Below are 19,711 nucleotides of genomic sequence, written 5' to 3' on the forward strand. Positions count from 1 at the left end.
TGTACTTTTAGTGTTCATTAGTAAAATCTAAAAATATTGTATTGATTTTTCAACTTTTCTCTAAATTTTACCTATTCACAAGTTGCTCAAATAATTTTTAAATTAATTAATATGAAACAATTAGACATTAAAATGCTTCAGGCATAAATGCCAAGTGCTCAGAGATCTACTGAAAACTAAGACAAATCACTGCTTATTTTCCAAGTGGATAAACTATGTTTAAATCATTTAATATAAAAATCTGCCTCTTCTATATTCTCCCACAGTGTTCACTGTTTCTCTGTTCATTCCTAAAAATGAAATTTATTTTTAATATGAGAAGCACTGGCAATACTCACAATTAATTTATACATTTCTGGCCTTTAAACATTTGTCATTGAAAATAATGTATATAATTTTTAATGAGAAGATTATTTAGCTAATGAAAAAAGGTAAAATTATATATATAATTAACATAACTTTTATTGTCTTTTTTCTTTGTTGTACAACAATGCTCAGTAAAATATTAGAATTTCTAAAAAGATTTAGAATGTGATCATTTCAGATATTTCAAATAAAGAAAAGATGTTTACAGGCTAAATACTATCCACAACTAACAATTACATTGTCTGGAATTTGCTCTGTTGCTCTATGTTATGCAAAGTTCTCCAAAAGAGCCATAAAGCCCATTCCCTAAGAGATATATAATTCAAAGAGCAAAAGCTGTTATAAACTACTTTCAATAAGTGTATTAGTAAGTTTCCATACTTACCTTAATAAAATGTATTGCTGGTAATGTTACAGAGTATTTACTTATTAAATATTATGGACAATTGATATTTAAAATCACTGGATTCTTTAAAAATAAACCAAAAAACTATAATTTCACTGTAGATTAAAATATTACAACTCAAATTTTCTATAAATTTTTAGAAAAACCAAATATTGTGGTTCAAAAATAAAAATACTTCAAAGGATTTTACAGAAAATAGAGGCACAGAACAAATACTTTCCAAAAAATTTTCAAAAAGCAATTTTTGAATCTCAAGTATTTTTATTACAATAAATTGCTAATTGATGACATCTTCATCCATTTAACTGTAACTTTACTTAACAAAGAGTTAATCAAGTGACCAAGTTTTAATCCAAAATTCAAATACAGTTTTCTTTGTTCTTTTGTTAGCTCTTATCTGTACCAGTTAACAAATAGTTTTATACGCTCATTATTTTTCTACTGCTAGATATTAGATCAAAATAGAACAAAAACTTTAAATAATAAAGTTGAAATAGAAAACATTCTCTTAAATGACTGTTTTCTCTCTTCTGCAATAACTTCAGATATTTACATAAAATTTAAATAAAATATTTTAATTAGTTTTATGGTGCTAACTACATAAGTAACAAGGCAAACAAACCTTTTCTATGACAGACCAAGGCTTCAACACTGGCATGAAGTTTCCTAAGTTGCTGATCCAGATTCTCAAATTGCTGCTGCTTTTCTTCAAACCACTAAGAAAAAAATGAAAAATGGAGCTAATTTAGAAAGAACAAACCATTGTAAATTAGGTTACCAATAGCAAGCTACATTCCTTGTTTTAAAGCAACAAATTAACCATGTATAACCATGGTGGCCAACTGATGTGGCTGAGAACTGAACTCAATAAGCAAATTAATATCCTATTTTCCACTTGTACAGCTTTAAAATGCAATTGTTGGGCTCATTAATTCATCTCATTATTCAAGTCGAAAAATCAGCTCTTACTGCATCCGATTCATTCATCTTGATTGTCATTTTGTTGACAGCGTCGGCAGCCTTGTTCACCATCCTCAATATTCCTGCTCCACTCAGAGCCTGTGTATTAACTGCTCTAGGCAGCTGGAATTGAATGACAAATAAGGGCAAACAAACCGGTTAAAAGCCTAGAGGTTTAACTGGGCACAAAAGTGATCCCCCCTTCTCTCTCCACCACACACAAAAAATTTTAAAAAAGGTGGTTGTATTTTCTTCACTCTCATACATTTCAATAGTGAGATCTAATTTCTCAAATATAGTACTTGTACATTCTCAAAGGAAAACTTAAAAAATAGACTTTCCATTTGCTTTTCTTCTGCACGTTTACATTTAGATGGAACAAACACCCTGTTTGTCGAAATATATTAAGAAATTGCCAGGTACCCTAACACTGGCCACCTGTTTGCTAACATAAATGAACTTTTTATAAGGAAAGAAGAAAGTCTTGAGAAAAATCTCTTTACGCTCAGTTAGCATTGTGTGATTTTGAGTTTTTAAAACATTCTGCAACTCAAGTAAATTAAAGAAAAAAAAAAAACTCAAACTACAACTCAAATTGTTCTTAGAAGCCCAAAATACACCAAACATTTCAAATACAAAGAGCATCATGGTTATAATTTAGGCTCTTTCAAGTCACAAATAAGCATTTCAAAACCTTAAAAAGGATATCAGAATGTAGACAAGCAAATACACATTCAACTTTCTTTTTCTCTAAAATGAAGTCTGAATAAACTTATTTCAACATGATGCCTGAGGAACAACTTAGGGCATTCAGAGTACTTGTAAACCATCCCCTTAAATCTTGTTTTAAGTGTTCAAGAAAGGGACTAACCATACTATAAGTATCAAAGCAAAGATATTTTGCTTCTAATTTAGCAAGATAATTAAATCACGAAACAAAAAACAAACAAACAAAAAAACCCTTGCTTTATTCCACCTATTGCTCCTATTATTTATTATATATGTAGTCATGTAAAGTATTACAATGACAAAAAAAGAGAACATTTATATATAAAAATTTAATATAGAAATAATACCTCTGAACTTTCCAAGAACTGCCTTAAATCAGGATCCTGTAGTAAAGTTGGATGTTTTACTGTTCTTTGAAGATACCTAGATTTAAGAGTAAAATGGCTCCTTTATCAGTAGCATCTTGAATTATATTTCGACGAAATAATAAAAAATAGAAATTCTAGGAAAAAAGATGTCCTCAGCACCTCCTATTAGTCTGTTCTCACTGTAATTACTTAGAATCTTACAGTAACTTAATAATTATAAAGGTTTTTTTCATCTTTTGAAAATCGATATATCATGCAGTTTCCATAATTATGTAAAAAGAGAAATGGTAGGGGGTGGGAGTGGGGAGAGCAAACTTCTTACGGCAAAGTATTAATGTTATAAAGGAGCATGTGAGTTTGTTGAATAATTTTATCTTTTGGTGGAGTCATTATGTTCTCAACTATAATTTTAGAGTTCTAAGAAACATACTAATATCATTATATATATTATACTCAACCAAGTTTTAAATTGCTATTATCACCAAAATGGGGAAGAGAGTCTGCAAGTATTTTTTTGCATCTCAGCATATTTAAATGATCACAATTAGCTTTGGTTCTCACCTGACAGGAACTAAATTTTCTTCAATATTTTCCCCATATCTCTTCAAAGGCATTTATTCAATATTTCTATTTTTAAGGTTTTGCTATTTTTGGTGTCTTATCTATATGATACCATATAAAATCAAATAAATGAATACCACATAAAATGAATAAAAATAAACATTTAGAAACACCACTATGAAATCAATTTCCCTTTATTAGAAAAGCTCAAATGTACCTGTCAACCATTATAAACTACCAATCATGATTTCATAAAAGGAAATAAGGTCAACTATTTGATGATTATCAATTAATCATCTAATCCCATTAAAAACAACTGCTATCTTCCTCCAGGTTAATAACTACATGCAGTAATATTTCAGCTATATTTTTACCTTACAATAACATTTATTTCTTTAGAATAAATGCAGTCAGTAATTTCTTCTACCTTTTTATAAGATTATAAAATATGCCTAAAATTCATGTTCCCAAAAAAGTGACAGCTTCTCTAACAGCAAATTCTACACACTGATCAAAATGACTATTTTATCAGTATTAAAATGTTAACTTCTGTTTTTATAAATTTAAATAAAATACACAGCATACTAAATTTCATTTTAAGTCAGTAGTCCACATAAGAAGTCATTATACTAGAACCGGAGCATTTAACAGATATCTGCAATACAATCTATGCTGTGGTTTAAAAAGATATTTGCTGCCTATATTGTGAAGCCAAAAAATGGGATACAGCGAGAACACTAATCCTGCAGATTTGAGAAATATTGGTGTTTTCCCACTTGAATCTGACTTACAATTTTAACACTGAAGTTTTCTCACAACATATGTTTTTTAGTTGTTTCGACTAAGTACTACTTGAAGGCAGTTTGTTTAAGTTGCTAATCTCAATGCATACAACAGCTGGATAACAGCAGGCCTTCAGATATTTGTAAAAATCAAACAAACAAAAATCCAAGAAAGACAAAACATATGGTACCTAATCTCTAAGAAATATTCCAATATTTCAAACCTAAGTGGAAATATCTTGTATCATTTATATTCTAAAACAACTTTCCAAAGTGAGTTCTGTAGAATACTAGTCTCACTTAATATTCATGAAAAAGACTGATTCCATAATCAAGAAAGTTTGAAATATATATATATTCCTGTCTTTAAAATTCATATCAAACAGCATTTTATTAAGTGTTATGAGAACTCCTACAGAAAATAACCCTAGTTTAACTTTGTTAAACCCTATGTTAACAAAACTCAATTGACTGTAGATCTTTTTCATTCTACTACATATTAGCATTCTGAAGAATCAATTTTGAAAATGATATTCCAGAAAAAGGACATAAAACTTTCCTTCTTAAGGGCAACATGAAATGAAGCACAACTGAAATATATATACATATATTTTTTAGTTTACACGTCTCATATATATAAGCTTATATGCATTTACAAATATAAGCTTATATAACGTTGAAAGAAAAGAAACATAAAATGGATTTTAAAACAATATTTATAAACATACACCAATTCAGAATTAAGACCAGAGATGGTTGTAATATAAAGGAAAGAAAGAATAAAAAGGGAAAATGAGAGTAAGAAGAAGATAGGAAAAGAGGTATGGGGAGAAACTGAAACACTGAAAAAAGAAATGAAAAACAAAGAAATTGACCAATATCACACCAGGTAAGAAGTGGTGAAAGCAACAGAGTTAACAAATATTTATCTTGCTTAAAATAAAACACAAGTGCACATAGTGGGAGAATAAAAAGGTAGAAAGAGTCTGGGTCTTGGATGACACTGACTTGTTTATTCAACAAATACTAAGTTCTTACTACCTATTAAGTACTGTACTGAGTACTTGGAATATATCAGCAAGCAAAAGAGACTAAGTTTCCTTCCTGGGTGAAACTTACATTTAAGTACAAGATAGACAATAATCTATAAACATACATATTATTAAGTAGGTGACAAGGTGGTGGCAAAAACTATGGGAAAAAAAGAACAATGGGGTAAATGGAACCAAGTATTTAAGACGTGGTTGGTGGCAATATAAATATAATAGGTCAGAAGGAAGTCAATCGTTGGAATAGGCTTCACTTGAAAGGTGATATTTGAATATTTGAACTTGAACAAGGAATGAGTTAGTCATGCAGATACCTAGGAGCAAAGCATTCTAGGCAGAGGGAGCAGGTAGTCAAAAAGACTTGTAAGGTAGGAAAATGCCGGGGTGTTTGAGAAGCAGTAAAATGGTTAGTCTGGCCTAAAGCAGAGTGAGTGATCAAGGAAGAGATGAGATCGAATGGGTAACACAGTGACTAACGCAGGTCATATAGAGTCTTGTAGTCCATTGTAAGAACTCTAGCTTTTATTAAGTAAAATAGGGGAATGGGGTTGGGGTGGGGAGGGGTTAATATGATCTAATTTATATTTTAGAATGACTACTGTAAGTTCTATATTAAAGTAGAAGAGCCAAGAATGGAAGCAGAGACAACAATTAGGAGGCTACTGCAGTTAATTAACACCTTTGGACTAAAAGTCAGTAGAATGGTGAGAAAAGGTTCTATTATCAGACATCAGAAAGAAGCAACAGAATTTCCTGATGAATTAGATAATCCTGAAAATAGTTGCCTACTCTAAACTCTTTGATGTGAAAGTCAATTAGTTAATCTAAATTAACTGTTAAGGCTAGATGGGTTTTTAAATGCTTGAAATAAACACAATCCTAACTGACACACTTAAACTTTGTTTGTTTATTTATTTATTTGAGATGGAGTCTTGCTCTGTTGCCCAGGCTGGAGTGCAGTGGCAAAATCTTGGCTCACTGCAACCTCCATCCCTGAGGTTCAAGCAATTCTTCTGCCTGAGTCTCACAAGTAGCTGGGATTACAGGTGTGTGCCACCACGCCTGGCTAATTTTTTTGTAGTTTTAGTAGAGTCGAGGTTTCACCATGTTGGTCAGGCTGGTCTTGAACTCCTGACCTCATGATCCACCCGCATCGGCCTCCCAAAGTGCTGGAATCACAGGCATAAGCCACCATGTCTGAGACGGAGTCTTGCTCTGTTGCCAGACTGGAGTGCAGTGGCACTATCTCAGCTCACTGCAACCTCTGCCTCTCTGGTTTAAGTGATTCTCCTGCCTCAGCCTCCTGAGTAGCTGGGACTACAGGTGCACGCCATCATGCCCACCTAATTTTTTGTATTTTTAGTAGAGATAGGGTTTCCCCATGTTGGCCAGGATGGTCTCAATCTTTTGACTTCGTGATCTGCCCTCGGCCTCCCAAAGTTCTGGGATTACCGGGGTGAGCCACTGTGCCCGGCCTCACACTTACACTTCAAAGAGGAATGTATGTAAGTAATTTACCCAAGGTCACACAGAAAGTGTGTAGTGTTAGTTCAGGTTTCAATTAAAAAGGAATTCTAAATCTTATACACTTATTATTATGCTCTAAATTTCTCATTTTATATTTGCAGATGTGTATCCTGAGCTATAAATACACTCAGTATGATCTAAAGATGTGAAGCACTCTCAAGAAAACCAAGCAAGTGATGTTAGGGATACTCTTAATAGAACTAGTCTTTGCTTACTTTACTGAGTGCGGCACAGGGGAATACTTGGGTATTTAAGCACTCCTTTTCTCGTCCTAACCTCTAATACCAGATATTTATCCTTTCATTCAAGATAGCCATCTGGATTATCTAAGTTTGAGCAAACAAATATGTAAATAAACATCATACTATTAAATAAAGTAATACAAAGAAAATACTTCCCTAACCCACAGATCGAGCTAGGATGGGTATCTCACAGACGTACCCATTTGATGTTTAAAGTTTAAGAAATATTGGCCTGTGGACTCCGCCGAAGAAGCATGGTTAAAGTCTCTGTTCTCCCTGTGATCATGTCTAAGTCAGAGTCTCCAAAAGAGCTGGAACAGCTGAGGAAGCTCTTCATTGGAGGGTTGAGCTTTGAAACAACCAAAGAGAGCCTGAGGAGCCATTTTGAGCAACGGGGACGCTCACAGACTGTGTGGTAATGACAGATCCAAACACCAAGCACTCCAGGGGCTCTGGGTTCATCACGTATGCAACTGTGGAGGAGGTGGATGCAGCCATGAATGCAAGGCCACACAAAGTGGATGGAAGAGTTGTGGAACCAAAGAGAGCTGTCTCAAGAGAAGATTCTCAAAGACCAGGTGCCCACTTAACTGTGAAAAAAAATATTCGTTGGTGGCATTAAAGAAGACACTGAAGAACATCACTTAAGAGATTATTTTGAACAGTATGGAAAAAATGAAGTGATTGAAATCATGACTGATCAAGGCAGTGGCAAGAAAAGGGGCTTTGCCTTTGTAACCTTTGACGACCATGACTCTGTGGATAAGATTGTCATTCAGAAATACCATACTGTGAATGGATACAACTGTGAAGTTAGGAAAGCCCTGTCAAAGCAAGAGCTGGCTAGTGTTTCATCCTGCCAAAGAGGTCGAAGTGGTTCTGGAAACTTTGGTGGTGGTCGTGGAGGTGGTTTCGGTGGGAATGACAACTTTGGTCATGGAGGAAACTTCAGTGGTCATGGTGGCTTTGGTGGCAGCCATGGTGGATATGGTGGCACTGGGGATGGCTATAATGAATTTGGTAATGATGGAGGCAATTTTGGAGGTGGTGGAAGCTACAATGATTTTGGCAGTTACAACAATCAGTCTTCAAATTTTGGACCCATGAAGGGAAGAAACTTTGGAGGCAGAAGCTCTGGCCCCTATGGTGGTGGTGGCCAATACTTTGCCAAACCACGAAACCAAGGTGGCTATGGCAGTTCCAGTAGCAGCAATACCTATGGCAGTGGCAGAAGATTTTAATTAGGAAGCAAAGCTTAGCAGGAGGGGAGAGCCAGAGAAGTGACAGGGAAGCTACAGGTTACAACAGATTTGTGAACTCAACCAAGCACAGTAGTGGCAGGGCCTAGCTGCTACAAAAAAGACATGATTTAGACAAATACTCATGTGTATAGGCAAAAAACTCGAGGACTGTATTTGTGACTAATTTTATAATAGGCTATTTTAGTTTCTGTTCTGTGGAAAGTGTAAAGCATTCCAACAAAGGGTTTTAATGTAGATTTTTTTCTTTTTCTTTTTTGCACCCATGATGTTGATTGCTAAATGTAATAACAGTCTGATTGTGATGCTGAATAAATGTCTTTTTTAGAAAAAAAAAGAAAAGAAAAGAAATATCACAGGGGGTGGGAAGAAAAAAAATCACAGAAAAATCACTTTAGAAAAGCTGGTTATATGAAAGGGTAAGAAAAATGCAGTTTTAAAATCCTGTATGGATTAAAAAATACATGTGTACAGGAAATTTGGCTTGTATAGAAGAATTTAGATTAAAAGAAATCATTCCAGTTCCTTTCCTTCTATAATCTTAATGCCTATATTGTCTTTAGTAATTTTTTTCTAATTGAAAATGAACTTCTCCCTCATACAATACTGTTTCTTTTTTTCACTATTGCAAATTCCACTGTGGCAGCATTTAACAAGTAACATTTATTAGTAAACCAAGTGTCTTTATACACACACTGGGGTCAAGTTTCAATATCCCTTAAAACTCTCAACATTTCACACTACACAAAGGTATGGTAAGTACTATGCAATGCAGTCAAGTTAGAAGAAAGGTAAATGTAGAATCAAATTATATGTCCTTGGTACAATAAATCTTCATTAAGTTCCTTATCAAGCATGCCATCTGAAATACTTCAAATTTGCTCATAGAAAAATAAGACTTGAAAGGTTTCTCAAAGGGTCATGGTTACATTTTCAGGAAAGACTAAGCAAAATCAAGGCAGACCATTATCTACCTTTATTCTTAAAAATATTCAGTCTAAGACCTCTTCTACAATAGAATCAATTCAAATGCCTAATCTAAATTTCTCTTGATGCAATTTAAATCCTTTTTATGGGTAACTGCGGATTCTCACAGACATAATCCCATCTTTAAGTCTTCTCTAATATAAGATTTTAAACTACATATTCTTTAGCTTTTCTTAAATTGTTCAAATCTAACTTCTCTGTGGCATTTTTCTTAAAATTTAAATAATTTACTACCGAAAACCAGAAGTAAGTTGCCTTGAAATAGTTTTTCACAAATTATAAAAAAATAATTTGTGACCTAGAGAAATAGATACCACCCCCAAGACCTGTCCTATCCACCCTAACCATTGATTTTTAAGCCAGAGAAAAATAAAGAACAGGGAGCTGGGCGAGGTGGCTCATGCTGGTAATCCCAGCACTTTGGGAGACTGAGGAAGGTAGATAACCTGAGGTCAGAAGTTGGGAGACCAGCCTGCCCAACATGGAGAAACACCGTGTCTACTAAAAATACAAGATTAGCCAAGTGTCTCATCTCAAAAAAACAGAAAAATAGACAAATACATAAGTGAATGAACATGGCTGTGTTCCAATAAAACTTTATAAAAAGAAAAAAAAATAAAAATAAAGAACAAACAAACAATGAAATTAGAAAGTTTCAAGCCAAGGTAACTACCAACTTGTATCTTAAATGCTGGGATTTAAGATTATTTAAATTTGTTTTCTCACTTTTTCAAGAATAAATTTTTAAGATTATGGAAGTGGGATACTTCCCATCCTCCCATCCATTCCCCTTTTAGTCTGCCTCAATGCAGATAAGTCTTCAAAGCTATAGGAAATGTGTAGAGTCAAGTACTCTAAAGGAAAACAGATATATATTAGTCTTTAAGTATAGTCCCTTGTTATCAGTAGGGGATGGATTCCAGGACATCCTAAGGATACCAAAATCTGCAAATGTTCAAATTACTGATATAAGATGGTGTAATGTTTGCATAATAACCTATATACATACTCTTATGCTTTAAGTCACTTCTAGACTACTTAGAATACCTAATATAATGAAAATACTATGAAAACAGTTCTTAAACTGTATTGTTTAGACAATAATGACCAAAAACATCTGTGCATATTTAGTACAGATGTAATTATTTTTTTCAAGTATTTTCCATCCACAGTTAGTTGAATCCACAAATGAGACACCCACAGATATGGAGGGCCAACTGTATACAGTCATCTCAAGCAAAGACTAATACTTTTGTACATTTAAGTAAAAATCAAGTATACAAAAATGAGGGGGTACAAACTGTACTTCTCATTGTATTTAATGTTCTTACCAAGTAACTCATCAGAAAAACTAGACGACCTATAATTAGCTATACCATCCAACACAGTACGTGAACGTGGTATAACTTCCTAGAAACCTAAATAATACCAAAGTGGATTATTTTTATCCACATATTTTTATCTTTCTTCCCATTCACAATTTCCATGTTTCCCAAGTTCAGCAGTTTCTTAGTACTCTTGGTGACTACCTATGATATAATTCTATCCCCAACTAATTCATGTCTTTATATGTTTTCTATAAAATGCTCCTGCTTGTAACATATAATAGAAAAACAGGTGTTATTTTGTCAGACTACTGATGATAATTAATAAAAATAGAACAATTATACAGTATGTTCTTGAAAGAAGTAATTTTCTTAAAAAAGTTTAAAGCAGTTTTAAGAGCCATCAAGTGGTACTTTGGAAAAAATGTAATCATTAAAACACAGTTGTGCCATATAATGGAATTACATTTATAGTAAAGTACAAACATGACAGTAATAAAGTATAGCAGTCTAGAATTACCTTTCAAGAGCTGCTCTCCGTTTTTCTACAAATTCAGTGGATGATGAGTCTTCTTTACCCACTTTGACCTTGGTCATCCCTTTGAAGAAGTTATATGAGATTCATGATGACTTTATATTGCTGTGAAAGTCTATTATAATCATTTCTTCACAATTTAAAATATACTTAAAATTCGAACTTAAAAAAAAAAGCCCTAAACTTGTAACTGGTATCTTATTTAAAAAGAAAAAACATTTTGAGGAATTAAATCTCATGATGTGTTAACATTTTTACTTGGTAAATACTTAAACATGAGAGATGTCACAGAAGTTCTTGTAGAAAAAGAGAAAAAAAAATGAGAAAACAGATAAAATCTTTAGTTTTCTGACCCATGCTGCTTTTGTTTACATTAAAGCTTACACCAAAAAGATCCCTTATCTGTTGTATTTTACACTGTGAGTAAATTAAAATGTGTTTCCAACCCAATATACATAATGGAATTTCAAATCAATAAGTTTAAGCTCAATTAACATTTTCATTTCTTATGAGCAATAATTAAAATTCTTTACTTTAGGATGATAAAAATAAAAGTAAATGTAATCCATGAATTTGTTGTTTTCCCTCCTGCAGATTCTAAGAGCATGTTCTTGTTTACTTATCATAGCTGGTTTTATAATGGATGAAAGAAAAAGCTCTTTCACAGAGTCATTTACAACTTCAGATTTAAAAAATAAGTCATGTTAATTATTTCTGTACAGGCAATTTAAATTTTAGATGCCAGATTTTTGTCTTTCATTCCCCCGTTTTTTTCCCTTTCAAAAATGTCTTCTGTGGAAACAAAATACTGATATATGCTACAACATGAAAGAACCTTGAAAATATGATGCTAAGTGGAAGAAATTTGTCACAAAAAAATAATCTCTTGTATGATCTCCTTTACATGAAATGTCCAGAATAGGTAAATCTCTAGAGAAAGAAAGTATATTAGTGCTCGCCTAAGGCTGGGGAGAATAAGGACATTAGGGGAAGATGGCTAAGGGATCCCGGATTCCTTTTTGGGGTAATAAAAATACTCTAAAATTGACTGTGGTAATGTATTTAACAACTCCTAATATATTAAAAGCCAGTACATTGGATACCATTTATTTTTATTCTTCAAAACACGGTCTCTCTCGGTCACCTAGGCTGGAGTGCAGAGGCATAATCATGGCTCACTGCAGCCTCAATATCCCAGGCTCAAGCAGTCCTTCTACTTCAGCCTCCTCAGTAGCTGGGACCACCAGCACATGCCACCACACCCAGCTAATTCTTTGTAGAGACAAGGTTTTGCTATATAGCCCAAGCTGGTCTCATACCCCTGTGCTCAAGCAATCCGACTACCTCAGCCTCCCAAAGTGCTGGGATTACAGGCATGTGCCACAGCACCCGACCTAGACACTTTAAATGGATATAATATGGCATATAATTTATATTCCAATAAAGCCTTTTAAAAACAGTTTATATAAAACCATACAATTTTTCAGTTTGGTACATCTTCAGTTTGTTACATTAATTATCACCTATTAATGTTTTGTTTAACAAAATTCCAATGAAATACAATGGCTTGAAAAGGAAAACTTAGATACCTAAAATTACCTCTGACTGAACTACTGGATATGGGATGTGAATTGTTTCACAAACTCTATTTCCCTGAAAAAAATCTCACCATGGGGTAATTCTTCACTGAAGTTAAAGACCTTCTATCTACTCTACTTTTTAGAAGTAATTGTTAAGGGACATCGTGACCAATAAAATAAAAAAAAAAACAAACAACTTATCCTAACTAGTTAACTTTTAATACTTTCCAACTTTGTTGTTCTTTTCTAACAGTTTACATGGAATAGTGTTCTTAAGTCAACTAGGGTCCTACTAAAGCAGTAACAGTTATGTGTTCATGAACACTCTTCTCCCTTCAGTGGCAGTTATAAAGCTTCCCAGCAAAGAGAAGTTATGACTCTTTTTTCACACACCCCCTGTAACTTTCAAGTGTAAGTTACTTGAAAACCACCAGCTATGTAATTAGAAGTTCAAAGATCAAGTTGTCACCCACCTTTAGTAACTGTTAAAAGACTTTACCATACTTGGAGGAAACTGTTTTGCTTGGCTTCGTATTACTATTTGACTACATTTATTTTTCCTGATAATTTCTCTCTATATAAACTGTATTACATGTAGTTGCCTGACATCCTTTTTGGAATGGTGGTGTATGTGTAAGTTTTAAACAATTTAATCCACATTAAATGTGTTTCAGTTGGGTTTGGTGGCTCACTCTTGTAATTTCAACAGTTTGGGACTGAACCAAACCTGCGGGGTAGGGGGAATGGTTTAAGCCCAGGAATTTGAGACTAGCCTGGGCAACACAGTGAGATCCTATCTATAAAAAAAAAAAAAAAAAAATTAGCTGGGCATGGTGTCACACCTGTAGTCCCAGCTACTACAAGAATAAAATAAATTTTGTTCTTGCTCTTATACCCAGGCTGGAGTGCACTGTGGTTTACTGCAGCCTCAAACTCCTCAGCTCAAAGGATTCTCTTACCTCTGCCTCCTGAGTAGCTAGGACCACAGGTGCATGTCACCACGCCCAGCTAATCTGTCAATTTTTTTTTTTTTGTAGAGATGGGGTCTACTATGTGGACCAGACTTAAGTATATTTTAGATGATTCTACAATAACATAGCATTATGTTATTTTTAAAAATTGAAAAGTTTGCTATTTCAGCTAAAAAATTCAAGCAAACTATAACTGTATTGAAATAACCCTAATGAAATTAGGATACAGAATAGAAGAATATTAAGAGTGATTAAAAGTAAAGGGTCTGGAGATAGAGAGCCTACATTCAAAGATCAGCTCTGTCATTTAGTTGAATGACTTGGGGCATGTTACATAACCTTGATTAACCTTTGTTTCCTTGCCCATTAAATAAAGACAAAGATAAGTTAACCTCATAAAGTTGTTGGGAGGATCAACTGATAGAATGCACATATGCACATAAAGTACTTAACATAGTACATTAGCACAGTAAGCATTCAGGGAATGTTAGTTATTCCTATGCTTTAACCCAGGAGTCCCCAACCCCTAGGTCATGAACCAGTACTGGTCCATGACCTGTTTGGAAGTGGGCTGCACAGCAGGAGATGAGCTATGCTTCCTTTCATATCAGCAGTGGCATTAGAGTCTCATACAAGTGTGAACCCTATGAACTGGGCATGTAAGGGATCTAGGTTGTGTGCTCCTCATGAGAATACAGTGCCTGATAATCTGAGGTGGAACACTTTCAATCTGAATCCATGCCCTACCCCAACGCCCTTTGTAGAAAAACTGTCTTCCATGGAACCTGTTCCTGGTGCTAAAAAGGTTGGGGACCATTACTTTAATGGATAGTTTTGTAACAGGCTAGCCTGGTCATATAACATAAATATAACTGTGTACTGTTCCCTATTAATATCTGGAGCTAGTCAGAATCAGTAATAGAAAAGGATGCTCTTAGGATTTAGTTTCTAACTTCTACTTTGAATTTACATGCGGTATTTATTATACTGCAATAATTCATGGAATGCTCAAGATTATTAAGGCAGACAATCAGTTGGAAACATGATCTTAGGCATGAAAATTTAGTTTTTAAGTTTTTTTGGTCAACGTGTAAGGATTAACTAGCATATATAGCTATCAAAATGAGATAAAATAATATATTGTTTTACCTCTATTGGTATGCAAAAATGTTGCACGATGAAGTAAAAAAAAAGACGTTAATAATCCTAGGGGGATTCAGAGACACTTAAGGAGGGTAGGTGGGTGGGCACAAAGTCTATTTCATAATATTAAGCTATTTGTTTTTTTTTTTTTACTCTCATTATTTCATGAATGTTCAGTGTAGTTTTACCAAGGTAATATGATGTGTTATCGCAAAACAAACTGAGTAGAGAAGCAGATACAAGAATAAAATTATCCTCTATTAAGCCAGAAATTAAAAAGATTTGCAAAAATGTAGAAGAAAGCAAGACACTCTCATCATTAAATTTGTCTTACAGCATTTATTTCACAAAATGTTTCACACATAATAAATTTATTGATATTTTTAAATGAATTAATAAAAATTTAAAAATGTTTTCAAAGGAAATGTCCATAAATATTGCTCACATAAGCAAAAACTCTTTAGGGTGCTCAATAAATTTTAAGAATACAGAAAAGGTCTTGAAAGACCAAAAAGTTAAAGAACCACTCAACTCAATTTTTGATTTAAAAAAAAAAAGAAAGAATATAACAAATTCATATAAATACGCTAGGTTTTGAAACTCTAACAGGTACGAGTAACATTGCTTTTTAAACCTAATGTTTAAAAAAGTAAAAACAAGAATTTAAAAATCAGCAAAATTTGGCTGAGCATGATGGCTCCAGTCTGTAATCCCACCACTTTGGGAGGCCAGGCAGGAGGACTGGTTGGGGCCAGGAGTTTGATATCAGCTTGTGGGGGGGAAAAATTCAGCAAAATTCTTTTTTCGGGACGGAATTTTTCTCAGTTGCCCAGCCTGGAGTGCAATGGCACCATCTCAGCTCACTGCAACTTCCACCTCCCCGGTTCAAGCGATTCTCTTGCCTCAGCCTCCCAATAGCTGGATTACAGGCTTCAGCCACCATGCTTGGCTAATTTTTGCATTTTTGTAGAGACAGCAGATGTTTCACTATGTTGGCCAGGCTGGTCTCAAACTCCTGATCTCAGGTGATCTGCCTACCTCGGTCTCCCAAAGTGCTGGGATTACAGGCATGAGCCACAGTGCGCAGCCAGCAGAATTCAATTTAAAAATCTTTAAGGCCAGGCGTGGTGGCTCACGCCTGTAATCCCAGCACTTTGGGAGGCCAAGAGGGGCAGATCATGAGGTCAAGAGATAGAGACCACCCTGGCCAACATGGTGAAACCCTGTCTCTACTAAAAATGCAAAAATTAGCACGTGCCTAAGTCCTAGCTACATGGGAGGCCGAATTGCTTGAACCCAGGGAGGGAGGGGAGGTGGAAGTTGCAATGAGCCAAGATTGTGCCACCGCACTCCAGTAGTAACAGAGACTCCATCAAAAAAAAAATCTTTCAGATTGGCCAGGCGAGGTAGCTCACTGCTGCAATCCCAGCACTTTGGGAGGCTGAGGTAGGAGGAGCACTGCCAAGGCGGGAGGATCACCTGAGGTTGGGAGTTCAAGACCAGCCTGGCCAACATGATGAAACCACATCTCTACTAAAAATACAAAACTTAGCTGTGTATGGTGGCATGTGCATATAATCCCAGCTACTTAGGAGGCTGAGACAGGAAAATCACTTGAACCTGGAAGGCAGAGGTTGCAGTGAGCCAAGATCAAGCCACTGCACTCCAGCCTAAGCAACAGAGTGAGACTTTGTCTCGAAAAGAGAAAAAAAAAAAAAAAAAAAAGAAAAAACCTTTCAGATTAATCTAAGTATAAAGAAAAGTAATGGTAGTGCTGACTTCAGCAGCACATGTATTAAAATTGTGAACAATACAGAGAAGAAAATTACTTTAAAGGAAAAAAAAAGAAAAAGGTAAATAAAAACCTACAACTGAAAAAGCATTGAATAAAATACTACAAAATTTTGAGAGACGACAGATGTCTTTTAATGGCGGGACTATAGAAGTATCCTCCTCTTTTGTAGTTTTCTGCATTTTCTTAACTAAATCTTTATTGCTTATAGAAGTAGAAATGTTTTTAAACTTTAAATGGAGGTACAAAATGAACTAAGATGAGTTTAAATCGTTCTTATATGAGCCAAGATTAGTGTATACCTGAGGGTTAAACACCTCCATCCCTTAGAAAAATGTTAACATATTAATAATATTAAGTACTATCTGACTGTCATTCAGTAAAACAGTAATTTAATGACCTGAAAGGTTAGAGTTTCAAACTGCTTTTAACTTGGTAAATTTCAACCCAATTTTTTTTTTTGAGACAGTCTCACTCTGTTACCCAGGCTGGAGTGCAGTGGCATGATCTCAGCTCACTGCAACCTCCGCCTCAAGTTCAAGTGATTCTCCTGCCCCCGTCCCCTGAGTAGCTGGGATTACTGGCATGTGTCACCATGCCTGGCCAATTTTTGTATTTTACCAGAGACAAGAGTTTTACTATGTTGGCAAGGCTGGTCTCAAACTCCTAACCTCAAGTGATCGTCCCACCTTGGCCTCCCAGTGCTGAGATTACAGGTGTGAGCCACCATACCTGGTTTAACCCAATATTTAACATTAGAAAATAAAACTATTATCTATACATTCTTCAATCCATGCATGATTAATATAAATGAAATATTTAAATTCAGTTATCTCTATACATTATAAAATGTTTCATAATCAGTGAATGATTATGAAATCCACAAATCCATACAGTTAAAACTAAACTAGTAAACAGTAACAAAAATTAATTTTTGAAAATTTGTGCTTACCTACTATACTCTTTTCTGGAGCTGGTGGTACAATATAACCAACGTGTAAATACTTGCTTGCCAATTTGCTGTGCAAACCAAGAAAGTCGCTGAATCTTCTTTTCACTGAAAATTCACTCTTACTGAACATAGAAAGAGATGTCTACAAGTGAAGAAGTATTTCAAGTTTTGAATAGTAAGCAATATTTCACCTGTTAATGTTATACATAATTGTGAGCACACACATATATCTACTTTGCAAAAGAATGCAGAGTATCTAACTAGTGTGGTATAGAGATTTTAAACTAAAAAAACCTAAATCATAGATGTATTTTACAGAAATTTAATGGGACAAAAAAGTATTTGTATTATTCTATCTTAACTGATCTTATTCACACTCTATTTATGCTAAAAATTCTTAAATATTTACATCTGGCCCAGATATCTTTCAAAGCTTCAGTCCAATTTATCCAAATACCTCTCACTTATATCTCACTGGCACTTCAAACTCACCATATTTCCCCCTGCTGAAACACAAGTTCTATAAGACACCACCCTTGTCTGTATTGTTTACTATTATAACGTAGTGCTTGAAATAAAGCTTGACACCATGGTAGGTGTTTAATGAATATCTACCCCATGAATTAAAAACTGTCATCTCTACCCTCACTGTGTTTCTGCCTGTGTTGCCTTTCTCCATGGATAACTCTTACAGTTGCAAAGTCCCTCTAGTCAGTAACAGGCATCGCTCTCCTTCCTCACCCCTTACATCCAAGTCCTGTCAATTCTGCCTCCTACGTTAACTCAAGAAGCCAGTTATTTTGCTCATCTCCAGAACCATTTTCTTAATATAAAGTATTACAGCTCACAGCTAGAATCACTGTGACAGACACTCTCTTTTAAGATTTGAAGGCCTACAATTCTTTAATCATTACAGTGTCCTTTTAACTGGAAATTGTGATCTCTATTTTGACCCTCCCAATTCACACTGAGGCCAAGGAAATCTTTCTAAAACAAAAACCTAATTGTGCCACATTCTTTTTTGAACTTCTTTTTTTTTTGGTATATAAACTATTTATTAACAGACGAGGCCTAAAGACTTATTTCTTCTTGGATACAGCCATGCAGCAGCCAGTGGTCTTGGTGTGCTGGCCTCAGACACAAAGGCCCCAGAAGTGGCGAAGCCATCTATGGGCCCGAATCTTCTTCAGTCTTTCCAGGTCTTCACAGAGCTTGTTGTCCAGACCACTGGCTAGGACCTGGCTATATCTTCCATCCTTTACATCCTTCTGTCTGTTCAAGAACCAGTCTGGGATCTTGTACTGGCGTGGATTCTGCATAATAGTGATCACATGTTCCACCTCATCCTTAATCAGTTCTCCTCCCTGCCCTCTTGGTGAGGTCAATGTCTATTTTCCTCAACACCACATGAGCGTATCTTCAGCCCACACCTTTAATGGCAGTGATGGCAAACGCTATTTTTCTACCACACATCGATGTTGGTGTTGAGTACTCACAAAATATGCTGGAACTTTTCAGGGATCACTAGAGACATGGCGGCAGCACAAGCAGTGGCGTATAGGCCTCCTGTGGAAGCTTTGAACTTCTTAAAGGCTCTCCATTATACTTAGGATGAAGCCAAACTCCTTAAAATGTGGCTGCTCATAATAGACAAAGGCTTATTGCCAAACAATTCAATCTTGCATCACTTCTTAGAGAATCTAGAAAGCATAATGCTTTCCTGACTTTTGGCTTTTGCACAAGCAAATTCCTCACCTGGAACACGCATTCTTCTTTCCCCGCTCGTCTCCTATGATTTCCCTCACCTATGTCTTGGCTTAGGCATCCTGAGGTCTAAATTAGGTCCCATCCTGCGTACTCTCACTGAATACTCTACATATCAAACTACTTACAACTCATTGTAATCACTTCTTGGCAATCTTTATTATGTGGTAACCTTTATAAAGACAGGGATCACTTCTACCTTAATCATAGCCATAACCTCATATTACACATAGTAAGGGCTCAATAGTTTTTTTTAAAAATCACAGAAGCTCACCTTTGTTGTTACTCTATATGCCATATAAGCATTCATGCCATCACCTACAAAAAAAGTCAAACACTGCTATTAAAATCACATGCATAACTCATTTAATACTATACTGATGTATTAAGAAAAACAGTACAAAACCACCAAA

At 34.9% G+C, this 19,711-nt stretch overlaps 1 protein-coding gene and 1 pseudogene across 1 annotated transcript in view; both read right to left on the bottom strand.

Annotated features, from left to right (window-relative positions):
* Positions 1 to 19,711, bottom strand: part of SNX2 (sorting nexin 2) — a 55,595-nt gene that overhangs the window by 10,013 nt on the left and 25,871 nt on the right. Inside the window, exons 5-10 of the mRNA XM_002744664.4 lie at positions 19,573 to 19,616; positions 17,535 to 17,676; positions 11,082 to 11,160; positions 2,809 to 2,884; positions 1,742 to 1,855; positions 1,395 to 1,488 (exon numbers count right to left, since the gene is read on the bottom strand). Of these exons, the coding sequence (XP_002744710.1) occupies positions 1,395 to 1,488; positions 1,742 to 1,855; positions 2,809 to 2,884; positions 11,082 to 11,160; positions 17,535 to 17,676; positions 19,573 to 19,616 (549 nt within the window). The remainder of the gene's footprint in view (positions 1 to 1,394; positions 1,489 to 1,741; positions 1,856 to 2,808; positions 2,885 to 11,081; positions 11,161 to 17,534; positions 17,677 to 19,572; positions 19,617 to 19,711) is intronic.
* LOC100895725 (small ribosomal subunit protein uS13 pseudogene) lies at positions 18,565 to 19,620 on the bottom strand (annotated as a pseudogene).

This window comes from Callithrix jacchus, chromosome 2, assembly GCF_049354715.1.
Source record: "Callithrix jacchus isolate 240 chromosome 2, calJac240_pri, whole genome shotgun sequence".
In the NCBI taxonomy this organism is placed as follows: Eukaryota; Metazoa; Chordata; class Mammalia; order Primates; family Cebidae; genus Callithrix; species Callithrix jacchus.